Source organism: Littorina saxatilis, linkage group LG5 (assembly GCF_037325665.1).
Source record: "Littorina saxatilis isolate snail1 linkage group LG5, US_GU_Lsax_2.0, whole genome shotgun sequence".
Taxonomy (NCBI): Eukaryota; Metazoa; Mollusca; class Gastropoda; order Littorinimorpha; family Littorinidae; genus Littorina; species Littorina saxatilis.
This window is the reverse complement of record NC_090249.1, coordinates 4,731,473-4,747,988: the sequence shown is the minus strand read 5'-3', so window position 1 is coordinate 4,747,988 and position 16,516 is coordinate 4,731,473. Positions and strand designations below refer to the sequence as shown.

General features: G+C 41.1%; 1 protein-coding gene and 1 long non-coding RNA gene across 4 annotated transcripts in view; one reads left to right on the top strand and one right to left on the bottom strand.

Annotated features, from left to right (window-relative positions):
- LOC138966120 (F-BAR domain only protein 2-like) overlaps positions 1–16,516 on the top strand; it is a 62,663-nt gene that overhangs the window by 38,066 nt on the left and 8,081 nt on the right. For all 3 annotated transcript variants that reach the window (XM_070338229.1, XM_070338227.1, XM_070338228.1), the window contains 7 exons: positions 43–230; positions 1,134–1,372; positions 9,747–9,934; positions 11,372–11,524; positions 12,242–12,371; positions 13,634–13,845; positions 15,381–15,613. In XM_070338229.1, coding sequence (XP_070194330.1) covers positions 43–230; positions 1,134–1,372; positions 9,747–9,934; positions 11,372–11,524; positions 12,242–12,371; positions 13,634–13,845; positions 15,381–15,613 — 1,343 coding nt within the window. The remainder of the gene's footprint in view (positions 1–42; positions 231–1,133; positions 1,373–9,746; positions 9,935–11,371; positions 11,525–12,241; positions 12,372–13,633; positions 13,846–15,380; positions 15,614–16,516) is intronic.
- Positions 3,033–6,601, bottom strand: LOC138966144 (uncharacterized). The gene is made up of 2 exons (XR_011455624.1): positions 5,933–6,601; positions 3,033–4,750 (listed from the first exon to the last, which is right to left on the bottom strand). It is a non-coding gene; the product is annotated as an uncharacterized lncRNA (long non-coding RNA).

Here is a 16,516-nt window from a genome sequence, read left to right as displayed (position 1 = left end):
CACAACGACATCGAAATGTATTCTGTGTGTTGTGTTCAACAGCAAACCCAACCAGGACCTGCTGAACCTGGATTTCTTCACCTCCTCCTCCAGTGCCTCCACACCCACTGGTGCCAACTACAGTCTTCCATCCCCCCTCTCCCCCCAGACCGAGATCAACTGGGGCCTCACCTCCGCCCCCATCCCCGCTGCCTCCTCCGCTCTCTCCCACCCCGTCTCTTCTCCCGGAAGTGAGTGAATGCAGCTGAGGTTATGTGAGCTTAGTTGTTGTTGCACTTCTCACTTGGTTCTAATTAATGAAAGACCTCATGCTGAATACAGACCTTACTGTTGCTGATGAAATGTTCATACAAATCGTAAGTTTGTTTTTATGAAAGACTTGTACTCGTTTTCATAGCCATCATTTGTGAATATTGAAACATCCCCACCCCTCCCCACCCCTTGTTTTTCTTGTGTGTGTGTGTTGTTTAGGAGAGGGAGAGAGGGCATGCACTGTAATAGAATTTATCTGGTTATTTTATCAAAAGCGTTGTTCGAGTCAACACAATAACCAAAGCAATCATAAATCTAAACATAACTTACAAACAGAACTAAGGATACATTAATTTCCTTGTCAAACAAGGCTGGCAAACATTCAACTGATAGAGTATTTATCATTATGGATGGTTTTGCTTTCAGTGTTCTTTCATTGAAAGCAGCCCACAAGTTTTCCTCACATTGTTAAATTTTCAGTGTATGTGTGTGTTGAATGCAACAGAAGAGATATTCCTTTGTGAAGGATAAACAGTCTAAGTATAAACTGTGGGGGCCGGGTAACTCAGGTGGTAGAGCTCAAGGACTTCTGATCCTAGGGTCACTGGTTTGAATCCAGGCCAAGACGGACACTGGTCAACTTTATGTGCAGACTCAGAGACTGTATCCCACCCCCATGTCACCACATGGCATGTGAAAGACCTTGGTCATTCTGCAATAAGTGCAAGTGACTGATTACGCCTAAACACACAAAAACCTGGGTAGCACGACGCTAATTGCTGCTAGCTTTCCACTGGGAGGAAGTGACCCAAATTTCCCAGCATTGGGGTAATAGAGTAAATTGAATTGAATTAAATTAAATCAAATCAAATCTCTTCCAGACCTAACGGACCTGTTCAGTACAGCCAACGGCAACACCAACAGTGGCATTCTGATCAGTAACACACCCACACCTACTCCCACACCCACACCCATCCCTCCCACAGGCGGTGGATTGATCTCCCCGACTGCTGCCGGCAGTGCCCTGCCAGGCCCCGTTCCCATCGTTCCCTCTACCACCGCCATCGCCACCGCCAGACCGCCGTCTAGAAATAGAGGCGTCATCCCACCTATTCCACAGGTAAGATGAACTGTACGGTATTGTTAGCTTGTACTTTGTTAGTTTAATATGTAAAGGTGTTTCAGCTCTGTGTGAGCTGTGTGTGTATGAACTACTTCTCTGAGGTGGTGGAGCTTATTTGATGATACTGAACAGTTTGCTTGTTCGGCAGCTGTTCAGTTGCATAAGTCTTAGCGCACATGCTCGCACACAGCCACAGACAGACAGACCGCACACACGCGTGCACAGACACACAAGTAGACAAAACTTTCTGTTACTGTCCCTGTCCTCAGTTTTGTGTGATTGAATTTGACACATGTTGCTCCTGTTTAGTTTATCATGACCGATGATGTTCTATGTCTGTGCTGTTGGCCTTGACTTTTTATTACTTCCTTCTTATCCACTTCCTCTGTCACACACACATTTACCATCATTTCCGAATGTTCTTCCCCCCTTTAGTCTTTTGTTTCCTGTGCTGACTTCCTGTTAATACACTTAGCTGTTTTTTCATTGTGAGTTCATGCAATAAGCTAACAGTAACACACAAAGGGTCCTTCCCCCACCACTACCACCAGAGGCACCTCATTACACCCCACCCCTTTCCTCCCTTGTGTCTGTGGTCCATGGTGACTTAGCTTTCCCACCCAATAGGAACCTCTGGTCTGCTTTTCCTTACTTGTGGTGTGGTTGTGAGTAAAACCCTTTGACTTTCATTTTAAACCTAGCTGAGAAGGCTTTCTGTTCTGTTTTTGCTTCCTTGTTGTGTGAATGTAACTGTTTGATTTTCAAGTGACTTCTATTTCAAACCTGCGAGGATCGACTACCTGTTCTGTTTTTGCTTCTTCAAGGTGTGATTGTAACCGTTTGATTTTCAAGTGACTTCCATTCCAAACCTGCGGTTTTTAAGCTGCGATTGTAAAGTTATTTACATTTCAAACCTGCCAGGATCTGTTTTTGCTCCCTTGTGCGGTTGTAGCTCTGTGGTTTTCAAATGACTATCATTTCAAACCTGTGAGGAATCTCTGTTCTGTTTTTGCTTCTTTAAGGTGTCATTGTAACTCTGCGATTTTCAAGTGACTTCCATTTCAAACCTGTGAGGACTCCCTGTTCTGTTTTTGCTTCTTTTAAGGTGTCATTGTAACTCTGTGATTTTCAAGTGACTTCCATTTCAAACCTGTGAGGACTCTCTGTTCTGTTTTTGCTTCTTTAAGGGGGGACAGGGTAGGCAAGCACTTTTTTTTTTTATTTTGGAAACAGCTTGCTGCTTGTTTGATTTTTGCAAGCAGAATAACCTAATTAAGGGAAACCATTTTAAATTTTGAGTGAAAAGCAATTTTTGGGGGTTTTATTCACCAAAATGTGAGAAAAACGTTATAAAATGTGCTTTTTTTAAAATGTTGCAGTTTGTGAACCAGTGCATGTTTTGATCCAATTTTTCTTCTTTGCAGCAATATGTGTGTGTTTAATAATTCTGTGTATCGAAAAGCATTTCTAAGCAATATATTATTTTAATTTAGCATTTTCAGTTACCGGTTCAGTTTTGATAAGAAAAATACATGAAATCCTAACTGTCAGACTCATAAAAACCCAACCAATGCACTGAACTCTTATTCCATACACAGAACTGATGCTGTACAACTCATAAACAACATATACAAAAACTGAACAAATCCATCAAGCCTTTCAAAAGTTGCAACATTTTAATTGTAGCGTTTTGTCTGAAAATTACATTCAGAGAAAACAGCATTTTAAAGATTTGAACCAGTACATAAAAAAACCAGTAGCACAGTGCACCCTGAATTCATATGATTTTATCAGAATGACCACTTTACTATGTAGGGAAAAGGATTTGACAATCAAATTATCAGGATTTTTTTTATATACATCATATGAAAACAGCCATCTTTGTTTGTACCGATATGAAAACATGAATCAGAACCAAACTGTCAGACTCATAAAAACCCAACCAATGCACTTAACTCTTATTCCATACACAAAACTGACGCTTTACAAATCATAAACAACATAAACAAAAATGAAACAAATCCATCAAGCCATTCAAAAGTTGCAACATTTTAATTACAGATGTTTGTCTGAAAATTACATTCAGAGAAAACAGCATTTGAAAGATTCCAACCAGTACCTCAAACTAGTAGCACAGTGCAGCCTGAATTGATATGTTTTTATAAGAATAACCACTTTACTATGATGGGGAAATGATTTGACGATCAAATTATCCAGACTTTTTTTTAAAAATCATTTGAAAACTCATCTATGTTAGTGCAGATATGAATCAAAACGAAACTGTCGGACTCATAAAAACACAAGGAATCCACTGTATTCTTATTCCATGCACAGAAATGGTGCTTCACAAATCATAAACAACATATACAAAATTGGAACAAATCCATCTTGCCATTCAAAAGTTACAACATTTTAATTACCACATTTTGTCTCAAATTACATGTAGAGAAAACAGCATGTAAAAGAGTCTCACTAGTACCCCGGTAAACTAGTACCACAGTAGAGCTTGAATTAATGGGGTGTTTTTTTTTTTAACCAGAATAACACTTTAACTATGAAGGGGAAATGATTTGATAATCAAATTATCAGATTTTTTTGATTTAAAAAAAAATTATATGAAAACATTAAAAAAGTCAATTATCTGTGTTTGTGCTGATATGAAAATATTGATCAGAACCAAACTGTCAGACTCATAAAAACCCAACGGATGCACTGATTTCTTATTCCATTGCATAGAAATGATGCTTCACAAATCATCAACAACATTACATAATTATATATACACAAATGGAACAAAGCTATCAAGCCATTCAAAAGTTGCAACATTTTAATTACAGTATTTCTGTGCTCAATCCTAACACTGCAGCAAATTTCTGTAAAGCTGAATGTCCCTTTCCATGTACCAACTTGGTCATACGCGGATTATTTAAAATGCAACTTTACCACCCGAAGCGTTGCAAACACCGGGAGAAGAGTAAACAACTGCAGACTTGAATGGACACTCATATGCACTCCAGATGCAGGGCCTGTGCAAATCCTTGGGCTGATGCATCACCTTCTTTCATAATCAGACTGCTATCAGACAAGCATTCAGTACAGGATATAAACCTTTCAGCAATAGATTGAGCTGATCAATGTTGACAAAAGCCCAACACATGTCAGCGGAGTGACGTTGCACAGTACCAGTATCCATATCTGCTTGTGATGGGTCAGAAGATGGCAAAGTATCTGTATCTTCTTATGGTTGGTCAGAAGATGGCAAAGCTGATGTTTCTGCTGTGGAAGAGGGTAGTTCCGGTTTAGCAAACTTTTCCATCAGGTCAATCTTTCTCCTCGCTGCCACCACAGGAGGACTGGCTCTCCCCTTGCTCCAACCTAATAAATACACAAACACTGATTTAATATTTGATACAACTGTCCATGGTTTTTGTTTGTAATAAGCTGCAAATTTTAAGACTCAATATAAACGTCAACAAGTGCTTGTACTTTATTTTGCAAATGACCATGTTACATGGGGTGTACCTCAACTTTTTGGCTAGGCTGGTAAATCAGAAATCCCAATCAGCCCCCAACCACTGAACCAGGCGGGTTTTCTTACAACCACCTCAGCGGCTCGTACCCACATATGTCGGTTGACGAACACACACACACACACACACACACAAAAGACATTCATTAATTGGCCCCTATCACAAAATGTACATGTCAAGTTTACTATGGGATTTGAGTAACCACACAATCACATACACACAGGAACTAATACTGAAACTAGCTGAATTATTTTCTTTCTTTCTTTCTTTCTTTTCATATTTTTCTTTTAAAATTAATTTATTTCATCACACTTGCTATGTATTTGCTTGTTTCTTGTCTGTTGTCTGTTTTGTGTGTGTGTGTGTGTGTGTTCTGTGTGTGTGTATACATTTTCAGATTTCCTAAACCTAGCACTGTTTGCAGGTGATCTTTATGCTTTTGATTCATGAGTTGCATCCCCAGTCCTTTAGTTTAACTCTTTTTTTTTCTTTGGTGAAGTAAATTGGATCTATTTTTTTTATTCCTTAGTTAATGGAAAAGATTTGACAACAATATTGATGTCAATGATAGGTTGGTCAGCCATGCTGGTGTAAACCAATCCTTTAGAATTAGAGAACGCTCTCTAGTAGGGTACTTATTTTCCTACGGTCAATGACCAGAAACAGAAACTGTGTCAGTCGTACATCGCTCAGATGCTGCTTCTCAGTTTGACCCCAGACAAAGAATACTGATGACATGTTACACCATAGTAAGCTCTCAAGGACTGGCCAGCGAAGAACAATAAAATAGGGGTTGTGAAGACGATATCACAGAGATGATCGAGGGAGGGAGGGGGGGGGGGGGGGTGTGCGGCGGCGGCATGGTCAGTAAATTGGATCAAGAAACCCGCAAAATACTTCAGACACAAACTGTTTATCATTTACCTGCAAACCCTAACACATTCTTACAACAACAACAACATAACGATGTGCAATAAATCACGTTGTCAAACAAACAAGATCGAAAAGAGAAAGAAGCAAAACCCACCTCGTCGAGTCAAGAATCTTAGAATGTCGTCTGCTCAAATACGATCATGTTGGTTCATTTCGGAGTGTTGTTACTTCCTTCTACTGTTCGCTGCTGCTGGTTCATCTTTCTCTGATATTTCTTGCCACTATGCCGAACATTTCCAATGTTAGGGTTGTTCTCCGCAGCTCAAAACTTTGAAAAATGCTGCTGAATCGGTGAAAACGTCATGGATTTGTTGACACCGGGGGACTGATAAGTTGTCTACTGCGCTTGCGCCAAATGCCTTTGACCTACATATATTTGCATATATTAATTCCGGGGTTTCGGTTGGAACGGATTCTCTCTCTTTGTGCCTATGTCAACGGAAATTCCCCAACGGTGATGACGTCATCTTGAAGAACGGAAATTTCCACACAGTTTGAACAGCGAAGGGTCATGTCATGTGCGCACATTTACCAGCACGGAGTATCCAAAGTTGACCATTTTTTCGATTTTTTTGATAAAACACAGACAAAAACAACAAAACATCGGTTTGAAAATGGTTTTATTTACATGAATACATGTCTAAAATGACAAAAGCAGATTATTGAATGCATTCCAGGATGTTCAAAGGTGTGAAAAATGCAACAACCCCAAAAAGGTGTATGAGACCAAAAATAACTCATTTTGCCTACCCGGTCTGCCCTTAAGGTATCATTGTAACTCTGTGATTTTCAAGTGACTTCCATTTCAAACCTGTGAGGACTCTCTGTTCTGTTTTTGCTTCTTTAAGGTATCATTGTAACTCTGTGATTTTCAAGTGACTTCCATTTCAAACCTGTGAGGACTCTCTGTTCTGTTTTTGTTTCTTTAAGGTATCATTGTAACTCTGTGATTTTCAAGTGACTTCCATTTCAAACCTGCGAGGACTCTGTTCAGTTTGTGGTTGTAATCTTGTGATTTTTAAGTGACTTCCATTTTTAACCCAAGAGGACTCTCTGTTCTGTTTTTGCTTCCTTGTGGTGTGGTCTCCATCCTTTAAACAAAGCCTCCTTGTTACATTTAGTCAAGTTTTGACTAAATGTTTTAACATAGAGGGGGAATCGAGACGAGGGTCGTGGTGTATGTATGTGTGTGTGTCTGTGCGTGTGTGTGTGTGTGTGTCTGTGCGTGTGTGTGTGTAAAGCGATTCAGAGGAAACTACTGGACCGATCTTTATGAAATTTGACATGAGAGTTCCTGGGTATGATATCCCCAGACGTTTTTTTCATTTTTTCGATAAATGTCTTTTATGACGTCATATCCGGCTTTTTGTAAAAGTTGAGGCGGCACTGTCACACCTTCATTTTTCAATCAAATTGATTGAAATTTTGGCCAAGCAAACTTCGATGAAGGCCGGACTGCGGTATTGCATTTCAGCATGGTGGCTTACAAATTAGTTAATGACTTTGGTCATTAAAAATCTGAAAATTGTATTTAAAATTATTTTTTTATAAAACGATCCAAAATTACTTTTATTTTATTCTTCATCATGTTCTGATTCCAAAAACATATAAATATGTTATATTCAGATTAAAAACAAGGTATAAAAATTAAAAATATAAAAATTATGATAAAAATTAAATTTTTGAAATCGTTTTAAAAACAATTTAATCTTGTTCCTTGTCGATTCCTGATTCCAAAAACATATAGATGTGATATATTTGGATTAAAAACACGCTCAGAAAGTTAAAACGAAGAGAGGTACAGTAAAGCGTGCCTTGCAGCACAACGCAACCGCTACCGCGCTGAACAGGCTCGTCACTTTCACTGCCTTTTGCACTAGCGGCGGACCACGGTCATTGTGAAAAAATGCAGTGCGTTCAGTTTCATTCTGTGAGTTCCACAGCTTGACTAAATGTTGTAATTTCGCCTTACGCGACTTGTTATAAGAAGGCTTGGAGAGATTGGAAAAAGGAGTATAAACTGTGGGAACTGTTTATTCTTGTTGTACATGTAGTACTGACAGAGAAAAAGCTACATCTTGCTTTAAGCATTCCGTTCATGACCTGGAGAGGACACTTGATTTGCGTGTTGGAGTAAGAGTGGATGTGTTTCACCAGTCCATACATCTTTTATGCCGTTATTACACCCCCGGTATAGGGGTGTGTATAGGATTCGGTCCATGTGTTTGTTTGTTTGTGTTCGCATATAGATCTCAAGAATGAACGGACCGATCGTCACCAAACTTGGTGAACAGGTTCTATACATTCCTGAGACGGTCCTTACAAAAATTGGGACCAGTCAAACACACGGTTAGGGAGTTATTGGATTCGGTCCATGTGTTTGTTTGTTTGTTTGTGTTCGCATAAAGATCTCAAGAATGAACGGACCGATCGTCACCAAACTTGGTGAACAGGTTCTATACATTCCTGAGACGGTCCTTACAAAAATTGGGACCAGTCAAACACACGGTTAGGGAGTTATTGGTGGATTAAAATTATACAAGGACTTATAGAGGGACATCTTAATGGTCAAAGGGAAATAACCATTCTCACTCAGTCACTGCCACCAACTGAGAAGGTTATTTCCCTTTGACGGGGGTGTTTGTCCTACCTCGAAGGAATTTCTTGTTTTTCTAAGCTGTTGTAGTGTTGATTCTTGCAGTAGCTGGCGTGTCAATGAGAGTCAGTGCATGTGTTTATTATGATGGATTTTCATGTTGATCAGCATCATTACATAATTTATGTCAAGTTTCTGAATTAGCTCCATTTGAGTTTTATTGTCTGACTGAATGGATCTCAGAATGTATGCTCTTCTTCCAGTTCCAGTATGTGATGTTACTTTCACAGGGCTAATTCAGGAGATTGCCCTAAAACATCTAATAAGGCTTGTCTACCCCCCGCGGGTTAGGGGGAAGAATTTACCCGATGCTCCCCAGCATGTCGTAAGAGGCGACTAACGGATTCTGTTTCTCCTTTTACCCTTGTTAAGTGTTTCTTGTATAGAATATAGTCAATGTTTGCAAAGATTTTAGTCAAGCAGTATGTAAGAAATGTTAAGTCCTTTGTACTGGAAACTTGCATTCTCCCAGTAAGGTAATATATTGTACTACGTTGCAAGCCCCTGGAGCAATTTTTGGCTCACGAAGTGTAGCCTATGCGATCGTAACTTTGTCTGTCTGTGCGTTTGTGCGTTTGTGCGTGTGTGTGTGCGTGTGTGTGTGTGTTTGTGCGTGTGTATGTCTGTGGTAGAAACTTTAACATTTCCGAGTCTATGTGTGAGTGGTTATCCAAGACTATGGATAAAGCTCGCATAAGATTACGTCACGGTCAAAAGTGTTTGACGTCAATTAATGCATCATGACGGCATGCCTCCCTGTAGTCTTTCTCTCTCGCGTGGTGTGTGTGGTCTCGGTCATTGTTATTTTGAGCGGGCCGAGACTATTTGGCAGTCGTGTCCCTGTAAGTAGGCTCAAAGAAACTACAATGCTACATGCAGACACAGACAGATGTACAGTGTTTGTCTAGATCTAGTGTCTCTCTTTCTTGCACAGTGTCACCTAAGCTTACTGTGTGTGTGGGTGTGTATGTGTGACGGAGTGATTGAGTTTGTGTTACTGTTTGTCTATTTCTTACGTGAGCCTTGAAGGCTTCGCCTCTTGTTTGATTAGTGCTTTTGTGAACAAGAAACAATTGACAAGTGGCTCTATCCCATCTCCCCCCCCCCCCCCCCCCCCCCCCCCTTTCCCTGTCGCGATATAACCTTCGTGGTTGAAAACGACGTTAAACACCAAATAAAGAAAGAAAGGCTTGTCTACACACACAATTTGTCCAATTAAGTTATTTATGGAAGCAAATTTTTTCTGTCGCAGAAGTCACAGAACGGCCCGACACCAATCTCGCGGTCAGACAGCGGGTCGACCTTCAGCACGACCTCCATGCCCATCGGTTCATCCCGCGGCCCAAGTCCTCTGACCATCGGCATGTCCGACACCATCCCGCTGGCCGTGGCCTTCACAGACACCATCAATGCTTACTTCAAGGGCACGGACGCCACCAAGTAAGGATTTAAGGCGTGCTTGCTCCCTAACTCCAACCCCACTCTCATCTCAAATACTGTTATAAGTTCAGAGCTGCCAACCGCTATGCTTTCAGCGTAGCATGTTAAGTTTTAAGAGCAATTTCTTCTTTTTTTTGTTTTGCTTTTTTGCTTTGCTTTGTATGTATATGTATGGGGTTTTTTTTCTCATATTTTTTTTCTCATGGTAAAGCGCTTAGAGAACGTAAAGCGCTCTATAAATCTCCGATATCATTATCATTATTATTTCTACGCCAAGCTAAAGATTGCTAAGACCCCTCGCGGGTTTGGGGGAAGAATTTAACCGATGCTCCCCAGCATGTCGTAAGAGGCGACTAACGGATTCTGTTTCTCTTTTTACCCTTGTTAAGTGTTTCTTGTATAGAATATAGTCAATTTTTGTAAAGATTTTAGTCAAGCAGTATGTAAGAAATGTTAAGTCCTTTGTACTGGAAACTTGCATTCTCCCAGTAAGGTAGTACATTGTACTACGTTGCAAGCCCCTGGAGCAAATTTTTGATTAGTGCTTTTGTGAACAAGAAACAATTGACAAGTGGCTCTATCCCATCTCCCCCCTTTCCCTGTCGCGATATAACCTTTGTGGTTGAAAACGACGTTAAACACCAAATAAAGAAAGAAAGAAAGATTGCTAAGCGTAAACATATAATCACAAGCATGCAACACTTTTTGTGAGTCATTTCTGCTTCCAACTCCATGTAGTGGTCACAAAAAGGGTGATAAAGCATCGTCTACACTGAAAGTGGCAATGCAGATACTCTCTTATGGGCATTTTATGTTCCTAATTCTTATGAAACTTTATTTAAAAAATGTTTATTCTTGTGCAAGATGGCATAAATGCGGATGCGGGAATAAAGTTTAGAGAATTGCTGCGCTGAAAATTCAAAAACAATTTCAATTGCTACACTTGAGGCTTTACAAGGCTTGGCAGGTATGTAAGTTTGTGACGAGTGGTGGTTTGACTTTGAGGGTTTCCATTGAACAAGCTAAGTCTTTCCTTCTTCCTTGATTTCTGGCCAAATCCAGAAGTTACTAAATCTTTTGACCGTTGATTACCTTTAATTGAACCTGAGCAACCTTTGCTTTTGACTTGTGTAATGAAACAGTAACCCCTGACACATAATTTAACATTTACAGAGTTTTTGTTTCATCCAATTTTGATTGGAAAATGTTTGAAGTATGTGAATCTTTATTTTTGAAGTATGTGAATCTTTATTTTTGAAGTATGTGAATCTTTATTTTTGAAGTATGTGAATCTTTGTTTTTGCATGTATCGCAATGTCATTTTTTCCAGAAGTGAGATGAAGGTGTTTGGTTTTGGCTGTGAAAGCCGGAAAGAGTTTTATTGTCTTGGTTTGATCTATAGCTGCGTGTGCACGTTGTTTTGTTTTGTGGGTGCAGGTGTACTGTGCGCATGACTGGCGTCCTTCACATGTCCTTCCCCATCGGCATCATCAAAGTCTTCACAGAGAACCCCAACCCTCCGACCTTGACCTTCAGGTTGAAAAATGTCGCCAAACTGGAGACGGTGGATCACTCGGGCTTGGTTTTAAAGTAAGCTTTTTCTGCTTTATCGATCTTTTTTGGTGAAAACAGTATCGCCAAATTGAAGACTGTGGTTCACTCTCGCTTGGTAGTAAAGTAAGCTTTTTGCTGCTTTATAGATCTTTTTTTGGTGGTCCTGAACACAATTTTCAACTAAACTGCTGCTTTATCAATTTTTGTGTGTGGTTTAAACACCATTTTCAACTGAAATCAGTGAAATATATCTTGTAAAGCAACATATCTTGTACTTCACATCCAAACTCTTATCAGTGGAAGGCTTTTATAACCTGTAGCAGGGTTTAGGCATTGGTAACCAATCAGTGACACATCAAATTTGGAAAGACTAATTGGTTCTGGCTTTGAACCGACCAATTGAATTGACTTGATAAAGATTTCACTTGACAGCCAAGCCATGTGTAGACTTACTTACTGATCAGTTGTAAAAATGACACATTGATTTTATGGTGAATGGGTGAATGCATACTTGTTTGCCTTGATGGTTGGAAGAGGGGGGAGGGGGGGGAGGGAGTCTTGTGTGGGGTGGGGAGGGAGGAGCGTCTTAAACGGGAGAGAGTACGTCTTCTTTTGGGGGAGAGGGGGAGGGGTGTTAAAAGGGGGGTACTTCCACTGTAATGGGAAGTGACAAAGGCAAGTCGTGTACGTATTTGTTTTTGTTTGTTTCATAGAGCAAGAAAGAGTGTTAATAACCCTTTGATGTTGTTACAGAGACGAGGCGCAGAGCACCCCGGAGAACACGGTGTACATGTTTGACATGGGCTCACTGAGGGAACACTTACGCAAGCAAGGGGAGCAGAGCAAGACGGCGTACTACAACGTGGAGATCCTGAGATACCAGGTAAGTACCTGCAGTCTTGTTCCCAGACACCGAGGACAATAGGTCAGTTAGACCTGGATTGAAAATATATATCGGTCAAAATGTCCTGGCCAGAACAAACCTTAAGACAAAAGGCATCCAGCGTATCGACATTCGACTGGCCTTGGGCCACAACAATGTGTCAGATCAAAATAGCGTACATGAATGACTGAAGAATAAGGCCTGGGAAGAACACTGTGCTTTTACTTTTCTTTCAATCAATCAATCAATATGAGGCTTATATCGCGCGTATTCCGTGGGTACAGTTCTAAGCGCAGGGATTTTTTTTTAAATTTTTATTTTATGCAATTTATATCGCGCACATATTCAAGGCGCAGGGATTTATTTATGCCGTGTGAGATGGAATTATTTTTTTTACACAATACATCACACATTCACATCGGCCAGCAGATCGCAGCCATTTTGGCGCATATCCTACTTTTCACGGCCTATTATTCCAAGTCGCACGAGTAGTTTGGTGGACATTTTTATCTATGCCTATACAATTTTGCCAGGAAAGACCCTTTTGTCAATCGTGGGATCTTTAACGTGCACACCCCAATGTAGTGTACACGAAGGGACCTCGGTTTTTCGTCTCATCTGAAAGACTAGCACTTGAACCCACCACCTAGGTTAGGAAAGGGGGCAGAAAATTGCTAACGCCCTGACCCAGGGTCGAACTCGCAACCTCTCGCTTCCGAGCGCAAGTGCGTTACCACTCGGCCACCCAGTTCTTTCTTGTCATAGAGCCTGTTACTTTTTTCTCCAATCGTTTCGGGCCTACTGCCTTTGATTCATTTCAAAATCGTGTTCTTTGTAAGCTGTCTTCTTCTTATTCTGCATTCCCGTCGCCATGCATCTAACTTGCAGGTTTCCTTTGCTGGAACTAAAAGAAGACGTAGGGTGTTAAGTCTTCAAGTATTTGTGAACTATGTTGGAGTCAGTTGAAATACTGCTGTCGCTGCTCACTGAACATTTCTTACTATGGAAACATGGTCTGATATGTGTGTGTGTGTGTGTGTGTGTGTGTGTGTGTGTGTGTGCGTGTGGGTGCATGAGACTGCATGCGAGTATGCGTGTGTGACCTAAGTGTGCATAACATGAGCATTGTGTGTCTGTCTGCCCCATCAGATCATGTTATGAGCATTGTGTGTCTGTCTGCCCCATCAGATCATGTTATGAGCATTGTGTGTCTGTCTGCCCCATCAGATCATGTTATGAGCATTGTGTGTCTGCCCCATCAGATCAGAGCCAAGCCAGGTGTGGAGAGCACCCCACTGCCGCTGGTGGTGTATTGGAAGTGTGAAGAGAAGTACGCTGAGTGGCGCTTAGACTACAAGTACAACCCCTCCGCCATGGTCCCCCCAGCCACCATCAAAAACGTGGCGGTGGTCGTCAGCTTGCCGCAGGACGCCGATGTTTCTAAGATGCAGAGCCATCCACTCAACGGAAAATGGTTTGTCCCTGGCAAATTCTTTTTGCCCTGATCTGATCCTTTTTACATTTAGTCAAGTTTTGACTAAATGTTTTAACGTAGAGGGGGAATCGAGACGAGGGTCGTGGTGTATGTGTGTGTGTCTGTCTGTGTGTGTGTGTGTGTGTGTGTAGAGCGATTCAGACCAAACTACTGGACCGATCTTTATGAAATTTGACATGAGAGCTCCTGGGAATGATATCCCCGGACGTTTTTTCATTTTTTTCGATAAATACCTTTGATGACGTCATATCCGGCTTTTTGTAAAAGTTGAGGCGGCACTGTCACACCCTCATTTTTCAATCAAATTGATTGAAATTTTGGCCAAGCAATCTTCGACGAAGGCCGGACTTCCATATTGCATTTCAGCTTGGTGGCTTAAAAATTAATTAATGACTTTGGTCATTAAAAATCTGAAAATTGTAAAAAAAATAATTTGTTTTTAAAACGATCCAAATTTACGTTCATCTTATTCTTCATCATTTTCTGATTCCAAAAACATATAAATATGTTATATTCGGATTAAAAACAAGCTCTGAAAATTAAAAATATAAAAATTATTATTAAAATAAAATTTCCGAAATCGATTTAAAAACAATTTCATCTTATTCCTTGTGGGTTCCTGATTCCAAAAACATATAGATGTGATATGTTTGGATTAAAAACACGCTCAAAAAGTTAAAAAGAATAGAGATAAAGAAAAGCGTGCTATCCTTCTCAGCGCAACTACTACCCCGCTCTTCTTGTCAATTTCACTGCCTTTGCATCGAGCGGTGGATTGACGATGCTATGAGTATACGCTCTTGCTGTAAAAATGCAGTGAGTTCAGTTTCATTCTGTTAGTTCGACAGCTTGACTAAATGTTGTAATTTCGCCTTACGCGACTTGTTGTATTTTTATTCTTCTTCTTGTGGTTGGAGAAGTTTGACATTGTATCACTTTGAGAAGAGATTGATGCAATTGTTAGCAAACAGAAAACAAAGCATAAGTGAAAATTAGTTTCTATTGGAAAGTCTCTCGACATTGTGTCAGCAAGCGTTTCAGCTAATGCAAATGGCAGATTCTGTTCCGAAATCAAATGTCTGCTGACAAAATGTTGCATTACACTTTGAAATGTGCACTTTGGATTTGAAAAAGAATCTTAAAATATTATCAGTGTATGGATTTGAAAAAGAATGTTGATATCAGTGTAGGTAAAAGTGTTGTTGGAGCTGATAAACAGGTGCGAGTCAACTGAGTGCAACACTGCTTCAATGCCCCTTTGCAGCTTCCTCAGCTACTGCAAAATACAATTTTTATTCAGATTTTTGGTTTAGAACCCACCCCCCACCCCTTTCAAATTATACAGGGGGGGGGGGGGGTTGAAATATTCTTTAGAAATCATCTATGTGAAGTTGAAGTTGTTTTCATCGCCAGCACTGCCCCTCTCTCAGCAATGAAAATTAGGATTAGCCGAGTGTGTGCATGTGATTAGCAAGGTGAAGAACAAGTCACGCAAACTGACTTTCCCCTTGCAGGGACCCAGAGACGAAGCGCGCCACGTGGAAGCTGAACGATATCTCGGAGGTGAGCGAGCAGGAGACGCAGGGCATGCTGCGCGCCAAGTTTGAGCTGAAGAGCGGCAGTGCCATCAAGCCCGCCACCACCATGTTGCAGTTTGGAGCGGAGGGCGCCAACCTGTCGGGGGTTGACTTTGAGCTGGTTGGGCCCGGATACAGGATATCCCTCACCAAGAAACGATTCTGCACAGGTAAGATTTGGCAGAGGTTTGAGTGGCTACAAAATGAATCTCATGCCATCTCACCGACCTTTCAAGTTTGATTTTTGGCATGATTTGAGGGACTCCTGCTTTTGTTAATTTTGAATGATCACTACAGCGTTTGATTAAACTCACTGATGCCCTTTCAGTTCATGGTTAGAATATGTGTTCAGAAAGTGCAGAAAGAAGCATGTGAATATTTAAGTTCTATTTACATGTAGTTTACTAGATGATTACCTGCTTCGCCGGGTACCGGCTTCGCAGGGATGATCGCGTTCGCCGGCTTCTATGAATACCCGGCTTCGCCGGGAAGAAGTAGAGCCGAATACCCGGCTTCGCCGGGTGAGTGGCGCACCGTACGCCGGGTGAGTGGCGCACCGTACGCCGGGTGAGTGGCGCACCGTACGCGATTGACGCCACACGAAGGAAGGGAGATAAACGCGCAAAACACTGGAGAAGATAAGGAAGAGTTACTGGGAATGGATGTACAGAAAAACCAAAATCGGTTCAGCGCTGCGCGCTGAGAGCACGTGTTGAAAATTTTCATCGACCAGATTGTGTCCGGGGTCTACCTGAATATGCCCACCAAATTTGAAGCAGATCCATCGAGAACTTTGGCCGTGCATCGCAAACACACAGACAGACAGACACACACACACAAGCCGTATATAGATATAGATAGATGTGTTCAGCTGTAGGATGTACAGGTGTCATAGAGTGTATTAGTTCCTCTTTCTTCTTCTTCTTCTCGTTTGCTCCTAGTTCCTCTGTCAGATGTACAGGTGTCATAGAGTGTATGTGTTAAGCTGTCAGATTCACAGGTGTCATAGAATGTATCAGTTCAGCTGTTTGATGTACAGGTGTTATAGAGTGTATGTGTTCAGCTGTAGGATG